This window comes from Paroedura picta, chromosome 12, assembly GCF_049243985.1.
Source record: "Paroedura picta isolate Pp20150507F chromosome 12, Ppicta_v3.0, whole genome shotgun sequence".
Classification (NCBI taxonomy): domain Eukaryota; kingdom Metazoa; phylum Chordata; class Lepidosauria; order Squamata; family Gekkonidae; genus Paroedura; species Paroedura picta.
Genome location: NC_135380.1, coordinates 50,752,485 through 50,764,264, shown reverse-complemented (window position 1 = coordinate 50,764,264; position 11,780 = coordinate 50,752,485). Strand labels below are relative to the sequence as shown.

The window sequence follows — 11,780 nt, the reverse complement described above, 5'->3', positions numbered from 1 at the left end:
CAGGTCCCACCTGGAGGCTGGCATCCCTACTCGGACTGTATCAGGTTCCTGTGTTGCAGCCTCCCACTCCCCTGTACACCTTGGGGTTGGTTCTGTGCCTGGGACCTTTGGGTTCTGGCACTCCTTGCTGGCTGTATGAGGGCCTTCCCACTTGGGATCCAAGGCAGATTGATAGCCAAAAGCCTGGGGGGTATTTCTGTTCTCCAGAGATGTTCAGGAAAGGGGGAGAGAGGCACCCTATTATAGGATCTCCTGTTAAGTTTGGCTCTGGGTTTAAAGCATCTTGGTGAGAAAGAATTTGATGAGTGATGTTGTGGCAATGGGAGTGATGTGAAATCCAACCACACCCGAATTTTGGCACGTAGTTATTCCAGCCATCACCCATTATGCCATCCAGTCTACAGGCCCAAAAAAAAACTATATTTAGAGTTGACTGTTTCCAGGAGGTAGTTAGAGAATGTCTGGGATCACACTAATCTCTAGGCAACATGTATTGGATCCCTTGGAGCAAATGGCTGGCTCGGGGGCACTATACCCCATTTAAGTCCCTCCCTTTCTAAAACCCCGCCCTCTTCAGGATCCACCTCCAAAATCTCCTGGTATTTCCCAACCCTGAATTGGGATCCCTGTTGTACCCCACCCCAGTAAATTTACTGAAGAAACTAAGCACACCTAGGCAGTTCAAGAAGCAAGCTAGGCAGGGATGCCAGCCTCCAGCTGAGACCTGGGGATTCCCTGGGTTTACAGCTGATCTCCAAGTGACAGAGATCAGTTCCCTTGGAAAAAAATGGCTGCTTGGGAGGGGGGACTCCATCCTTATCCATTGTTCCTCTTATTATTTCTGAAACAGCCTGGGAGATGGAACGTGTCCAGGGTGTCTGAGTTGGAATAGGGCCAACTGAGTGGGAATAGGGGCAGATTGGCCCTGCCCCTACAGCAGGGGTAGTCAAACTGCAGCTCTACAGATGTCCATGGTCTGCAATTCCCATGAGCCTCCATGGACATCTGGAGGGTCGCAGTTTGACTACCCCTGTCCTACAACTCCCACCCTCCTTCCCTGGACGCTAGCCACTTTGCTCTCAGAAGCCTGAGAGACACAGAGAGCCCTGCCAAACCGCAAATGACCCCTGATTACCTGCTATGGCTCCTGCTGCAAGGGAGAGAGACAGAGACAGCTGCCCCAAACTGCAAACCAGCCCTGATTCCCCGCTATGAAGGAGCCCTGATTACCTCCTATGGCTCCTGCTGAGAGAGAGAGAGTAAGAGAGAGAGAGAGAGATCTGTGCCTGCTGGTGTCCCCTGGGCCCTAGTGGCCACTTCATTCCTGGTTGCAATGGGCTTTCTTGCTAGTAGTATTATAATCCGCTGAGGTTCCTCCCCACCTCAAATCCAGCCCACTCCCAGCTCTACCCCCAAAGTCTCCAAGTATTTCCCAACCCAAAGGTGGCAACCTTATAACCACATGTCCTCTTTTTGTCAGACATGTGTTTTTTTTGGGGGGGAGGGGGGAGTAATCATTCTTTTTAAAATAATTTATTTTAATCATTCTGTTTTAAAATGATTAAGCTGTCTTCTTTTTGGTTTGGAAGTCCCTCCCCTCCCCCAACTCCCGCCACCTCAGGCTCCACCCTCAAAATCTGTAGGTATTTCCTGCCCTGCACTAGCAGCCCTAGACATGGCCCTTTTGAGTACCCAATTAGATATATTCAAGCCTCTGCAGACTATCTCTCCTATTTGGAAACAAAATACTATAGGAGAGCATTCACACTAGCTAGATGCTCTGCGTTACTTTCTGCCATGCTGGTGGGCCACTTCAAGAAAACCCCATTAGCTGAAAAACTCTGCCCCTGTAATTCCGGGGAGATAGAGTTAATCGAACACGTTCTCTTAAGGTGCCCTACTTTTAGCTCTGCGAGAAATAAATTCATCCTCCCATTACTCAGGAATTCCTCCACCAGCTCAAACAAAGAAAAAGTAAAATTCCTCCTGTGGAATAGTAGGGGCCATATTATTAAGCAGGTTGCCAAATTTTGTGCTCATGTGCTTAGCACATGGGAAAGACAATTTAAGCTTAAGTGAAGATTTTTAGAGGAATTTTACTATGCATTTTTTATAATGTACACATCAATTATACAATTTTATATATTTTAAATTTTGTACTAGCTCCCTGATTTTGCAATTTTCTACTCTGAAATGTTTTTTCTCGCTATCTGTTTTATCTGGCCACGGTGCTGTATTAAATAAATTTGAAAAGAGTACCCAATTAAGGGGAGAGTCTTCTTTATGGCTTATCTTGCACTGTGTGCAAATCTTTGTTAATGACTCAGAGGGGAGGGCCTGGCTCTACCTGAAATTCCAGCTGCTGTAACTGCCGTACATGTAGGGAACTGAACTTTCATATCCATTACTGATGTGGCTGGTAAAAGTTTCTCTGGTCTAATAAAACCAGAATACTTCTTAGTAGTTGTTTTTATTTGGATCTCATAATTTACTTAACTTGTGCATAAACCCAGGTAAGTTTAAATATTACAAGGATAGAACAGTTTGAAAGGGAGAAATACCCAATCAGAAAAAGCTACTGCCCAGTCTTGCATCTTGCATTTCTGGGCAAAGCCGTTGAAAGGGCCATCGCACACCAGCTCCTGGCATTTGTGAAGAAAACTTTGGCACTCGACCTATACCAGTTGAGCTTCCATCTTGGCCATGGGATGGAGATGGCGCTGGGCTAACATGACCAGATTTCCGAGGCCACAAGGTGAGACGCGCCACCACCGCGGCGCCAGGAATAGCTGAGGGCCCTGCAGGAGCTTTCTGTGTTCTGCATGGCCTGTAAGATGGAGCTCTTCCGCTGGGTCTCTGGTTGAGGTCAGGGCGCAGGGGACCAGATGGGCCCCTCCAGGTTAGATCACCATTTGGTAGTGGACTGCCAGCACCCATAGATTGTCCCTGAGGTGCAAGAGGGAGCTGTCTGAACTTGCGAAGGGGGGCAGTTGCCACCAGGATATATATAAGTTTTTAACAGACAGATTATTTTTTAATGGATTTTACTACGGGCAAAGCCTGTTGGATCCAGGAATACAACGGACGCTAGAGCTTGATGGTGGGAAGAGGAAGGAGAGTTGTCCAGTCTGTAAGGGCATGGGGTTGAATGTGTGTGTTGTGTGGGAGGTTGTGGTGGCATGGTGGCAAATGAGGGCATGGGTGTTGAGAGATGGGTGTCAAGAACCTGTGGTGGGGAATGTTGAGTTGAGTGTGGGAGAGGACTGACCTTTGGGAATTTTGGCATAGTGGTTACAGATGAGCTTTCCAGAGCCATGTCGTCAGATATGTGAAGGGAAAATCAGACTGGAGATTACATGGCAACTAATTCCTCCCAGTTCTGCATCATTTCCCTTCTTGTGTGAATTAGGCAACAAACACTGAAATGTCCCCCTGCCCTAATACACATGGGGAAGTCACAGTACACAGGTGTCCACCCTGCTCCTTCTGTCTCAAATTTTTTACTGTTGATAAGATGTTATGTGCCCACATGCTTCTTTCACGGTTTCTCCTTTGAAGAAGAATTGGAGTTTTGTGCCCTGCTGTTTACTACCCAAAGGAGTCTCAAAGTGTCATACCATGGACGAGAATGCTGGAAGGGAAGGGAGCATGTGAAGGGTGGTCGCTACTCAAACAAGAGCTATTGCATGCTCAATCCATGGCTATCCCAGAAAGACGAAAACACTGCAGGAGCTCTAAGAAGCCTATTTGGATGAACAGAGAACTTCAAGAGGAACTAAGAAAGAAAAGGGAAATCTTCAGAAAATGGAGGGAAGGACAGAGCTCTAAAGAAGAGTACCTACAGGTTACTAGGCACTGTAGATCAATCATCAGAAAGGCCAAAGCTGAGAGTGAGCTAATATTGGCCAGGGAAGCCCATTGTAACAAGCCTTCCCCAGTCATTACCGTTTACCCCCCAGCAAGCTGGGTACTCATTTTACCGACCTCGGAAGGATGGAAGGCTGAGTCAACCTTGAGCCGGCTGCTGGGATTGAATTCCCAGCCTCATGGGCAGAGCTTCAGACAGCATGTCGGCTGCCTTACCACTCTGCGCCACAAGAGGCTCATAGGGGACATGATAGCCCTCTTTAATTCTTTGAAAGGTTGTCACTTGGAGGAGGGCAGGATGCTGTTTCCGTTGGCTGCAGAGGAAAGGACGCGCAGTAATGGGTTTAAACTAGAACGATATAGGCTAGGTATCAGGAAAAAATTTTTCACAGTCAGAGTAGTTTAGCAGTGGAATAGGCTGCCTAAGGAGGTGGTGAGCTCCCCCTCACTGGCAGTCTTCAAGCAAAGGTTGGATGCACTTTTCTTGGATGCTTTGGGTTGATCCTGCGTTGAGCAGGGGGTTGGACTAGATGGCCTGTATGGCCCCTTCCAACTCTAGAGCCAGCTTGGTGTTGTGGTTAGGAGTGCGGACTTCTAATCTGGCAAGCTGGGTTTGATTATGCACTCCCCCACATTCAAACAGCTGAGTGACCTTGGGCTCGCCACGACACTGATAAAACTGTTCTGACCGAGCAGGAATATCAGGGCTCTCTCAGCCTCACCCACCCCACAGGGTGTCTGTTGTGGGGAGAGGAATGGGAAGGCGACTGTAAGCTGCTTTGAGCCTCTTTCGGGTAGCGAAAAGCGGCATATAAGAACCAACTCTTCTTCTTTTTCTTCTTCTATAATTGTGATACCAATTTATAGGTCTTCGTAATACTGGATCTGTCACTCCTATAGTATCAATATTGCAATTAGCTCTCAACCAAAGAGCTTCCAAAAGATCGAGAGTGAATAGCCATACGGATACTGCAACAGAGCTGGGAGCAAATCCTTTAAGAGTGATGTATGCAGTACTAGGAAGACCCTGAAACTGGCATATTCTGTTCTATGAGGTTTGCCACTGGCGAAGGGGTGAACATTGAGAGCTAGTGTGAAATCTGGAACCCCGTTTTGGCATTCAAGTGTGCAGCCGTGCTGGCCTGAAGAAGAGCAACAAAATTTATATTTATTCATGTATTTTTGGACTTATCTACTGCCCCTCTCAAAGACTCACAGCGGTTTACAATAAAATAAGCAAAACAGCACAACCCCTAAAAAATCCCCAGACCCTTTCAAAGATGGCAGGACATCAGAGTTAACCCACCCCTGTCCAGCTTGCCGTCCGAATTGGGGTCAAAGGGCACCTTGGAGGCCAACCGAGACTGATCCAAGCGCGCATGCGCACGGAAGCTCGCGCCCTGAATAAATCGCGGCGGGCCCCACATTTGGCCCCGGAGTCCAGTTCTGCCCCGCGGAGGGAGGAAGAGCTTCGGGCGGACGCCGCCTCCCCCACGGCTGGCGTTCCCGCGGACCCCTGGAGCCCCTCAGCGCCGCTGGGCGCGCCTTCCCGGCCCGGCCGAGGCCCTTCGCGAGCCGGACGCCTCCCACAGCGGCGCGCGCCACGGGGCAAGGCGGGAAAGCGCTCGCGCCCGCTCGGTCTCTACTGCGCGTGCGCCGCCGCCCCGGCCGCCGGGCGGAGCCTCCTCCACTCCTCCCTCCCTCCCTCCCTCCCTCGGCGGGCTGACGTGGCCCGGGCCCGGCGCGGACATGGCGGACGGGAGCAGGCAGAGCAAGCTGGCGGCCGCCAAGAAGAAGGTAAAGCCGCTCCCGGGGGGGGGAGGGAGGGAGAGAGAGAGAGGCGTCCTCTCAGGCCCCGCGGGGAGACCGGGGGGGGGGAGAGAGAGAGAAGGACCGCGCCTGGAAGGAGCCTCGCCACGCCCCCAGCCCCCCCCCCGGCCTAGCCCCCTGACTGACGGACGCCGCGGCCGGGGGGGGGAAGGGAGGGACCCCGTGTCCTCCGAGGGGGAGAGAAGCCAGAGCCCCCCCCCCAAGCCGCGCTCGGTGTCAATGGGGGGCACTCCGGGGGGGGGGCTGCGAGGGTGCCCTGCCCCCAGGGGCCGGGGAGGGGGGAGGCAGGGAGGGAGGAGCAGGCATGTATCCAGTTGGGCGGAGAATCCCCCTTCCGCGGAGGTTGCCCGCAGGACGCCTTTTTTCAGGGTCCAGTCAGGGCCTCCCCGCTTCTTGCTCAGCGCCGCCGCCGCTGCGTGTCTTGAATGCCTTCCGGTCCAGCGGGCGGCCGGGTGGGTCTGAAGCAGCGCAACCGGCATAAGAGCCCCTCCAAGATTGACTCAAGGCCCGAGCTCTGCACTCAAAATCTCCCACCTTGAAGACATCTTGGTTGGCCTTCAAGCTGTTGTGGGACTCTGTTTTTGTTGGGGAAGGAAAGGACTCTCGCACTCCTGGCTCCCCCTCCCCCTTCCATTGAGAGGATACCCTCATGCATGAGGAAGAGTCTTCTCATGTTAAATATGCTAGACCAGGGGTAATCAAACTGCGGCCCTCCAGATGTCCATGGACTACAATTCCCATGAGCCCCTGCCAGCATTCGCTGGCAGGGGCTCATGGGAATTGTAGTCCATGGACATCTGGAGGGCCGCAGTTTGACTACTCCTGTGCTAGACACATGTTTTTCGAATGCCTGCAAGGTTTCTCCCTATCAGCATGTAGGCTTTGGAGGATGGTGGAAGAGTCTTTCATATGAAACGTCTTTCATATTAAATATTAAATATGAAAGACTCTTCCACCGTCCTCCAAAACCTACATGCTGATGTGCAAGCTTTGAATGTGTGGAAGAGGAATTGTTTCTACTGCCTTTCCTGACCTTCTATTCCTTTTTTGTTGTTCAGTTTTGTGGATCAGGCTCACAAATGTATTTATCCACACTTTTATGTATAGAGCATCTCTCCACCCCCCCTCAGCCATTTAAATAACCTGGAGGTCAAGTTAAAGTTCACAACATGTCTCCTAATTCCTCTCCTTATATGTTTGGGAAGAGATTTAGTAGACTATGCATGCATTCTCCCACCCGTATAATATGTGGATGCTAAATGATCACAGGCTCCACAGTACTGGGGGTGTAAAAGGGTGGCCTCCCAAACTTTGCCCCTGATTTGCATAGGAGTTTGAAGGAGCCTGGGGTCCTGTAAGAACTGTCAGTCCTCGGAGCAAAGTGGCTGCAGCCATATCACCTAAGCAGGGTGAAACTACTTCCTCATGTGAAATTTTGGGTCATGCCACTGTTTCTTTGTAGTAGCAGTGGTCAGTGACCACTGTGCATGTTTTATAAACTTGCTGCCCTAGGCTGTTTTTTTTTAAATTTCCCATTGTATCTGTACCTGTGGCAAAAATGAGCTAGTGACATTTCCAAGATGGTTCTTTGTGCCCATGAGGCTGCTTTAGGATGAATGTTTGCAGGCATTTGATTCTCGATCACCAGAACAGCTGTCACTGTGTGCCATGTGCTGGTCAGCAATTGTGTGTCTCAAGAGGGAGGTGTTAGCATCAGCTACATTCTGCCTCAGACAACCAAAAGTAAAGACCATTCAATTCAATAGTGGATAAAAAGCATCAGACCTCCCAGTCTTGTTGTAGGAGCAGGGTGTGATAAAAAGCACAGTCCTTGTTGCAGTTTCCCTTACCCTATGTTCTTACAGGAGGCTATTAGATAAATAGTTTCTCAGATTTTTCTAGGAGAAAATATTCTAAGGGTTACAGTGGAGCATGTTGTAGGATTATAAAGTAGTATAAGGGCTGTGTGATTCCCAGATCCTGCCAGAGTTTGTTCTGATTTAGTTAGACCAAAATGCAGGTCAAGCTCACACTCTGATGACATTTGGAAGCAACCTTGCTGCAGGTTTGTACAGAAATAAATGCCACATTTAGGCTCAAAATTTCATTTTATTGCTGAACAGTCAAACTTGTCTAATTATTTTATCAAAATCAAGACGCTTTGCTCAAACATACATGTTGGGCAGTCATAGTTTAGAGTAGAACTGATTATCCCTAGCAAATCAGGACTGAATTCTGTGAACTACATCTTGGGAGTATATTCTGTTAAATTCCTTTCAAATAAAACACGTAGAGTTGAATAGCAAGCATCACTGTATATATAGAAATCTAGATGGATGGTTGATGTTTCTGGTTCTCCTGGAATTTAGTGCAGAGGAACTAGAAGTGCCGGTTTCATTGGCTTTGATGTTCGGGTTTTGTGTGAAACTGTTTACATGGTGTAGATATTGTGTATGATTTTTTCACTGAAAAACAATAAGTAGGCCATAGAGACAGTTTATTCCAGGGAATCAAACACAGTACAGCATGGGGGTTCTTATATTGGGAGGTTAAGTTTGAATTAGGCTCCGTGGAAAAGTTTGATTAAAAGAACAAGAAGAGCTGTTTTTTTATACCCATCTTTTCACTACCACATTGGAGTCCCACAGCAGCATAAAGTCACCATTCCCTTCCTCTCCCCACAACAGACACCCTGCATGGTAGGTGGGGCTGGGAGCTTTAAGAGAACTGCTTTGCAAGAACAGCTGTAAGAGAACTGTGATTAGTCCAAGGTCACCCAGCTGGCTCCCTGTGAAAGTGTGGGGAGTCAAACCCAGTTCTCCAAATTTAGAGTCTGCTGCTCTTGGCCACTACACCACACTGGTTCAGGAAATGCTGTGCATTTTACATGCTACATGTGGTATCATGTCCTTAAGACTCAATGGAGTTCATATTTGCATTTTGGGGTGTGAATATTCTGTAATGAAGATGGTTTAGAAGTGCTGATGCAGAGCATTTTAGAAACAGCAGTGTGTTTACTCTCTGTGAAACTATCATCTCTTTAAGATCCTTGTCATGTTCCACCACTGGCTGAGATAAGGCTAGTCATGATCAGGGCCTTCTTGTGAATAGTGCTGAATTTGTGAAACTGCCTTTCCAAGGTTTGTTTGTCCATTTTAAATGGATGTTACAGTGATATTGTAAAGAAGCATTTGTGTACACCCCACCACCCAATGGAGTGTTAAGGTCAATACTTTATTGTCGACTTGTTTTATATTGGTAGAGTGCTTAGAGCAGGGGTAGTCAAGCTGCGGCCCTCCAGATGTCCATGGACTACAATTCTCAGTTTGACTACCCCTGGCTTAGAGCATATTGTGCTTTTGCAATATTTGTGAGATCAGATAACGAAGGAAAATGTCTGACAAAATACTTGTTTGGAGTTTGGTGTAGTCTTACATTTGAGTCTCCTGAATAGGGCTTACTTAGTTGCATTGTTAAGAAAAGCATGTAGCTCTTCAACGAATGGCAGTAGATCTTTTTCCATCTCAGTGATGCCGGAATTTTATCTTAGGTTACACATTTGTAATTCCTACAATGTTTCAGCCTAATTATGGACATTTATTTCTTCTGAAATGTTATTACTTTTTTCCTGAAATGCCCTAACATTCTTCATTTCCTTTTATGAACAAACTTCTTTGAGCAAAGGTCTTGAGCACAAAACCAGTACAATAGAATAAAGCAAAACACATGACATGATAAAATACTGCAATGCTTGTAAACAGTTTTTCCCTAAAGTGTAGACATTTCCATTTTACTAGTGTTTAGGGAAGCTGATATTTGACCAGGACAGGCATAATCCAAAACTCTCTAGGTACTATCCATTGGTCACAGAACAACAGGAGATGGTTTGTAGTCTCTGTGGAGCTTTTGTGAATTATCCTTCTACATCCATCAGCTAACTACCCTATGGCTACAAGACCCTACAGGGAAATATTTAGCTTGTTTCAGAGATGCTACAAATGTTTGCAAAATTTGTATCAGGTGCTTTTAGAACATTAAACTTGCTGAAGATCTGCACTGACTTCTCTGTCATTTGACCCTAGAAGAATATCCAAAATACTTTTCAGGCATTAAGGAATCCTGGAAGTGCTGTCAGATGGCCATGCTTCCCTGCTACACCTCCAGAAGTGCTGTCATCCAAATACGGCCACTGTCACATGACAGGAAGGCTTCCCCCTCTCCCCTACATCACCAGAATCAATGTGTTTAACCCTACCCCACCACCAACAACATTAGTGTACTAATTGCACTGCTAGAGTTGCTGTCCACCAGGTGTTAGCTGGAAATGTCTCTTTATTACAAGTGAACTCCCAGTGACAGAGATCAGTTAAACTAGAGAAAATGGCTGCTTTGAGCTCTGGTACTGTAGCCTGTTGAAGTCTCCTCTCCCCAGTCCTTGCCCTCCTCAGGCTTCACTCCCCCCAAATCTCCAGGTATTTCCCAACTTGGAGCTGGCAGCCCCAACTTAGTGCAAGCCCCTCTTCATTGCCCCCATCCAACTATCCTATGGCAGGTGGCCACCCAAACCTCTCACAGAATCCCAGGGTTCCCTGCAACTCAGGTTGGGAATCCCTGGAATTGTCTCTTAATCTGTGATAGGCTCTTAACCTCTTAGCTTGTGTCTACGACGTCTTTTGGTGTGATTGATCAGGGAACAGAGGTAAGGGACATTTCAAGAGATCAGTCAGGTTGAACCTAAAATATCTCTCCACATCCTGAAGTTTTGCCAAACACAAGGCTAAAAAGTTCGAGTGAATATCTTGCATACTAACTGTATGCGTTTAATCATTCTGAAAATATGCCACCACCAGTGAATCCAGTACGCATGCTTGGTCCTTTTACTAATCTCTTCAAACTAGAACACAAAATACGTCTTATTGTACTGCTTAGTTTTTGTGCATTAGGTTTACTTGGTTGAACTTCTTCTGTTTCTGTTTCTCAGCTAAAAGAATATCAGCAGAAGAATAGTCCTGGAACAACAGCTGGAGCCAAGAAGAAACGCAAAGGCAAAGAAGGAAGCAGGCCAGAGACACCAACTAATGACGGCAGGGAGTCTCCTGAAAACGTGAGTGGCTTAATATCCTTACTCTTCTTGTTCTCCTGAAAGGTTTAACGTTTTAAGAAATTGAACATAGTGATACGTTTCTCACTCTTACGTTTATAGGATAAATAAGGTCAGGTAAACTCTAGACTTAGGCATTTGGTCCTATTGTTGTATTCAGGGAAATGCTCACTGAGAATGTTTTGGACTTTGCCTTGGGGGTGAGTGTTGCTTCCCGATCCTGAGCAGATTACTTGAACCTAAGTTCCATTGATCTCGGGAATTATTCTCATCTATCAGGGGTAGCCCAATTGTGGCTCTTCATATGCCTGCAGACTACAATTGCCATGAGCCCATGACAGCATGGGATTCATGGTAATTGTAGTCCATGGATATCTGGAAAGCCACAGGTAGGTCACCCCTGAATTCTAGGACTACAGGCAGTGTCCTTTTTTCTTGTTCCTTGGGTTTCAGGAACCCATTTGACCAGTGTTCTCATTCTGTCCCTTTTCTCAGCTGTTTCTCTTTCCCCTTTTCTTTTCACCTCCTTTAGATTCAGAACATTCTGAAGGTGCTGGTGTCAGACCTTAACCGCTCCAATGGGGTAGCCATACCTTCATTGGACAAGAGGAAGGTGAGGCAGCATTCAGAATAATCTGTCTGGCTGGTTTGCTGTCCATACTGCATGCTTCAGATCCTGCTTAAAAATGAGGGATTTATTTTTATTTAGCAGGTGGGTGGAATAGAGCCTCATTTGGGGATATTCATTGCCAGCTGTGTGAATGTTGTTGCCATCATTAATATAGATCTATTTTTAACCTCTTCCCCCCCCCTTGTTGCACTCATGTGTGTTTGGCTTGGCTCAAGTTTCAAGTGTGAGGAAAGGAAGTGCCTTTAACTTTTTAAAGATAGCTTTGCTTACAGCAATTGCTTTGCCAGTAACATGAGGCATCTCTGAGAGGACTGGGAAGAGTTGGCTACCCCCAATATTTCCTGTTTCCAG

The 11,780-nt window shown here is 47.3% G+C and overlaps 1 protein-coding gene across 5 annotated transcripts in view; it reads left to right on the top strand.

The window, feature by feature from the left end:
- Nucleotides 1-5,318: 5,318 nt before the first annotated feature.
- GOLGA2 (golgin A2) overlaps nt 5,319-11,780 on the top strand; it is a 47,388-nt gene continuing 40,926 nt past the window's right edge. For 2 of the 5 annotated variants that reach the window (XM_077306699.1, XM_077306696.1), the window contains exons 1-2: nt 5,321-5,664; nt 10,679-10,801. In XM_077306699.1, coding sequence (XP_077162814.1) covers nt 5,617-5,664; nt 10,679-10,801 — 171 coding nt within the window. In that variant the 5' untranslated portion in view covers nt 5,321-5,616. Of the gene's footprint in view, nt 5,665-10,678; nt 10,802-11,330; nt 11,412-11,780 lie in introns of all 5 variants that reach the window. The other 3 variants (XM_077306697.1, XM_077306698.1, XM_077306700.1) reach the window with 3 other exon arrangements.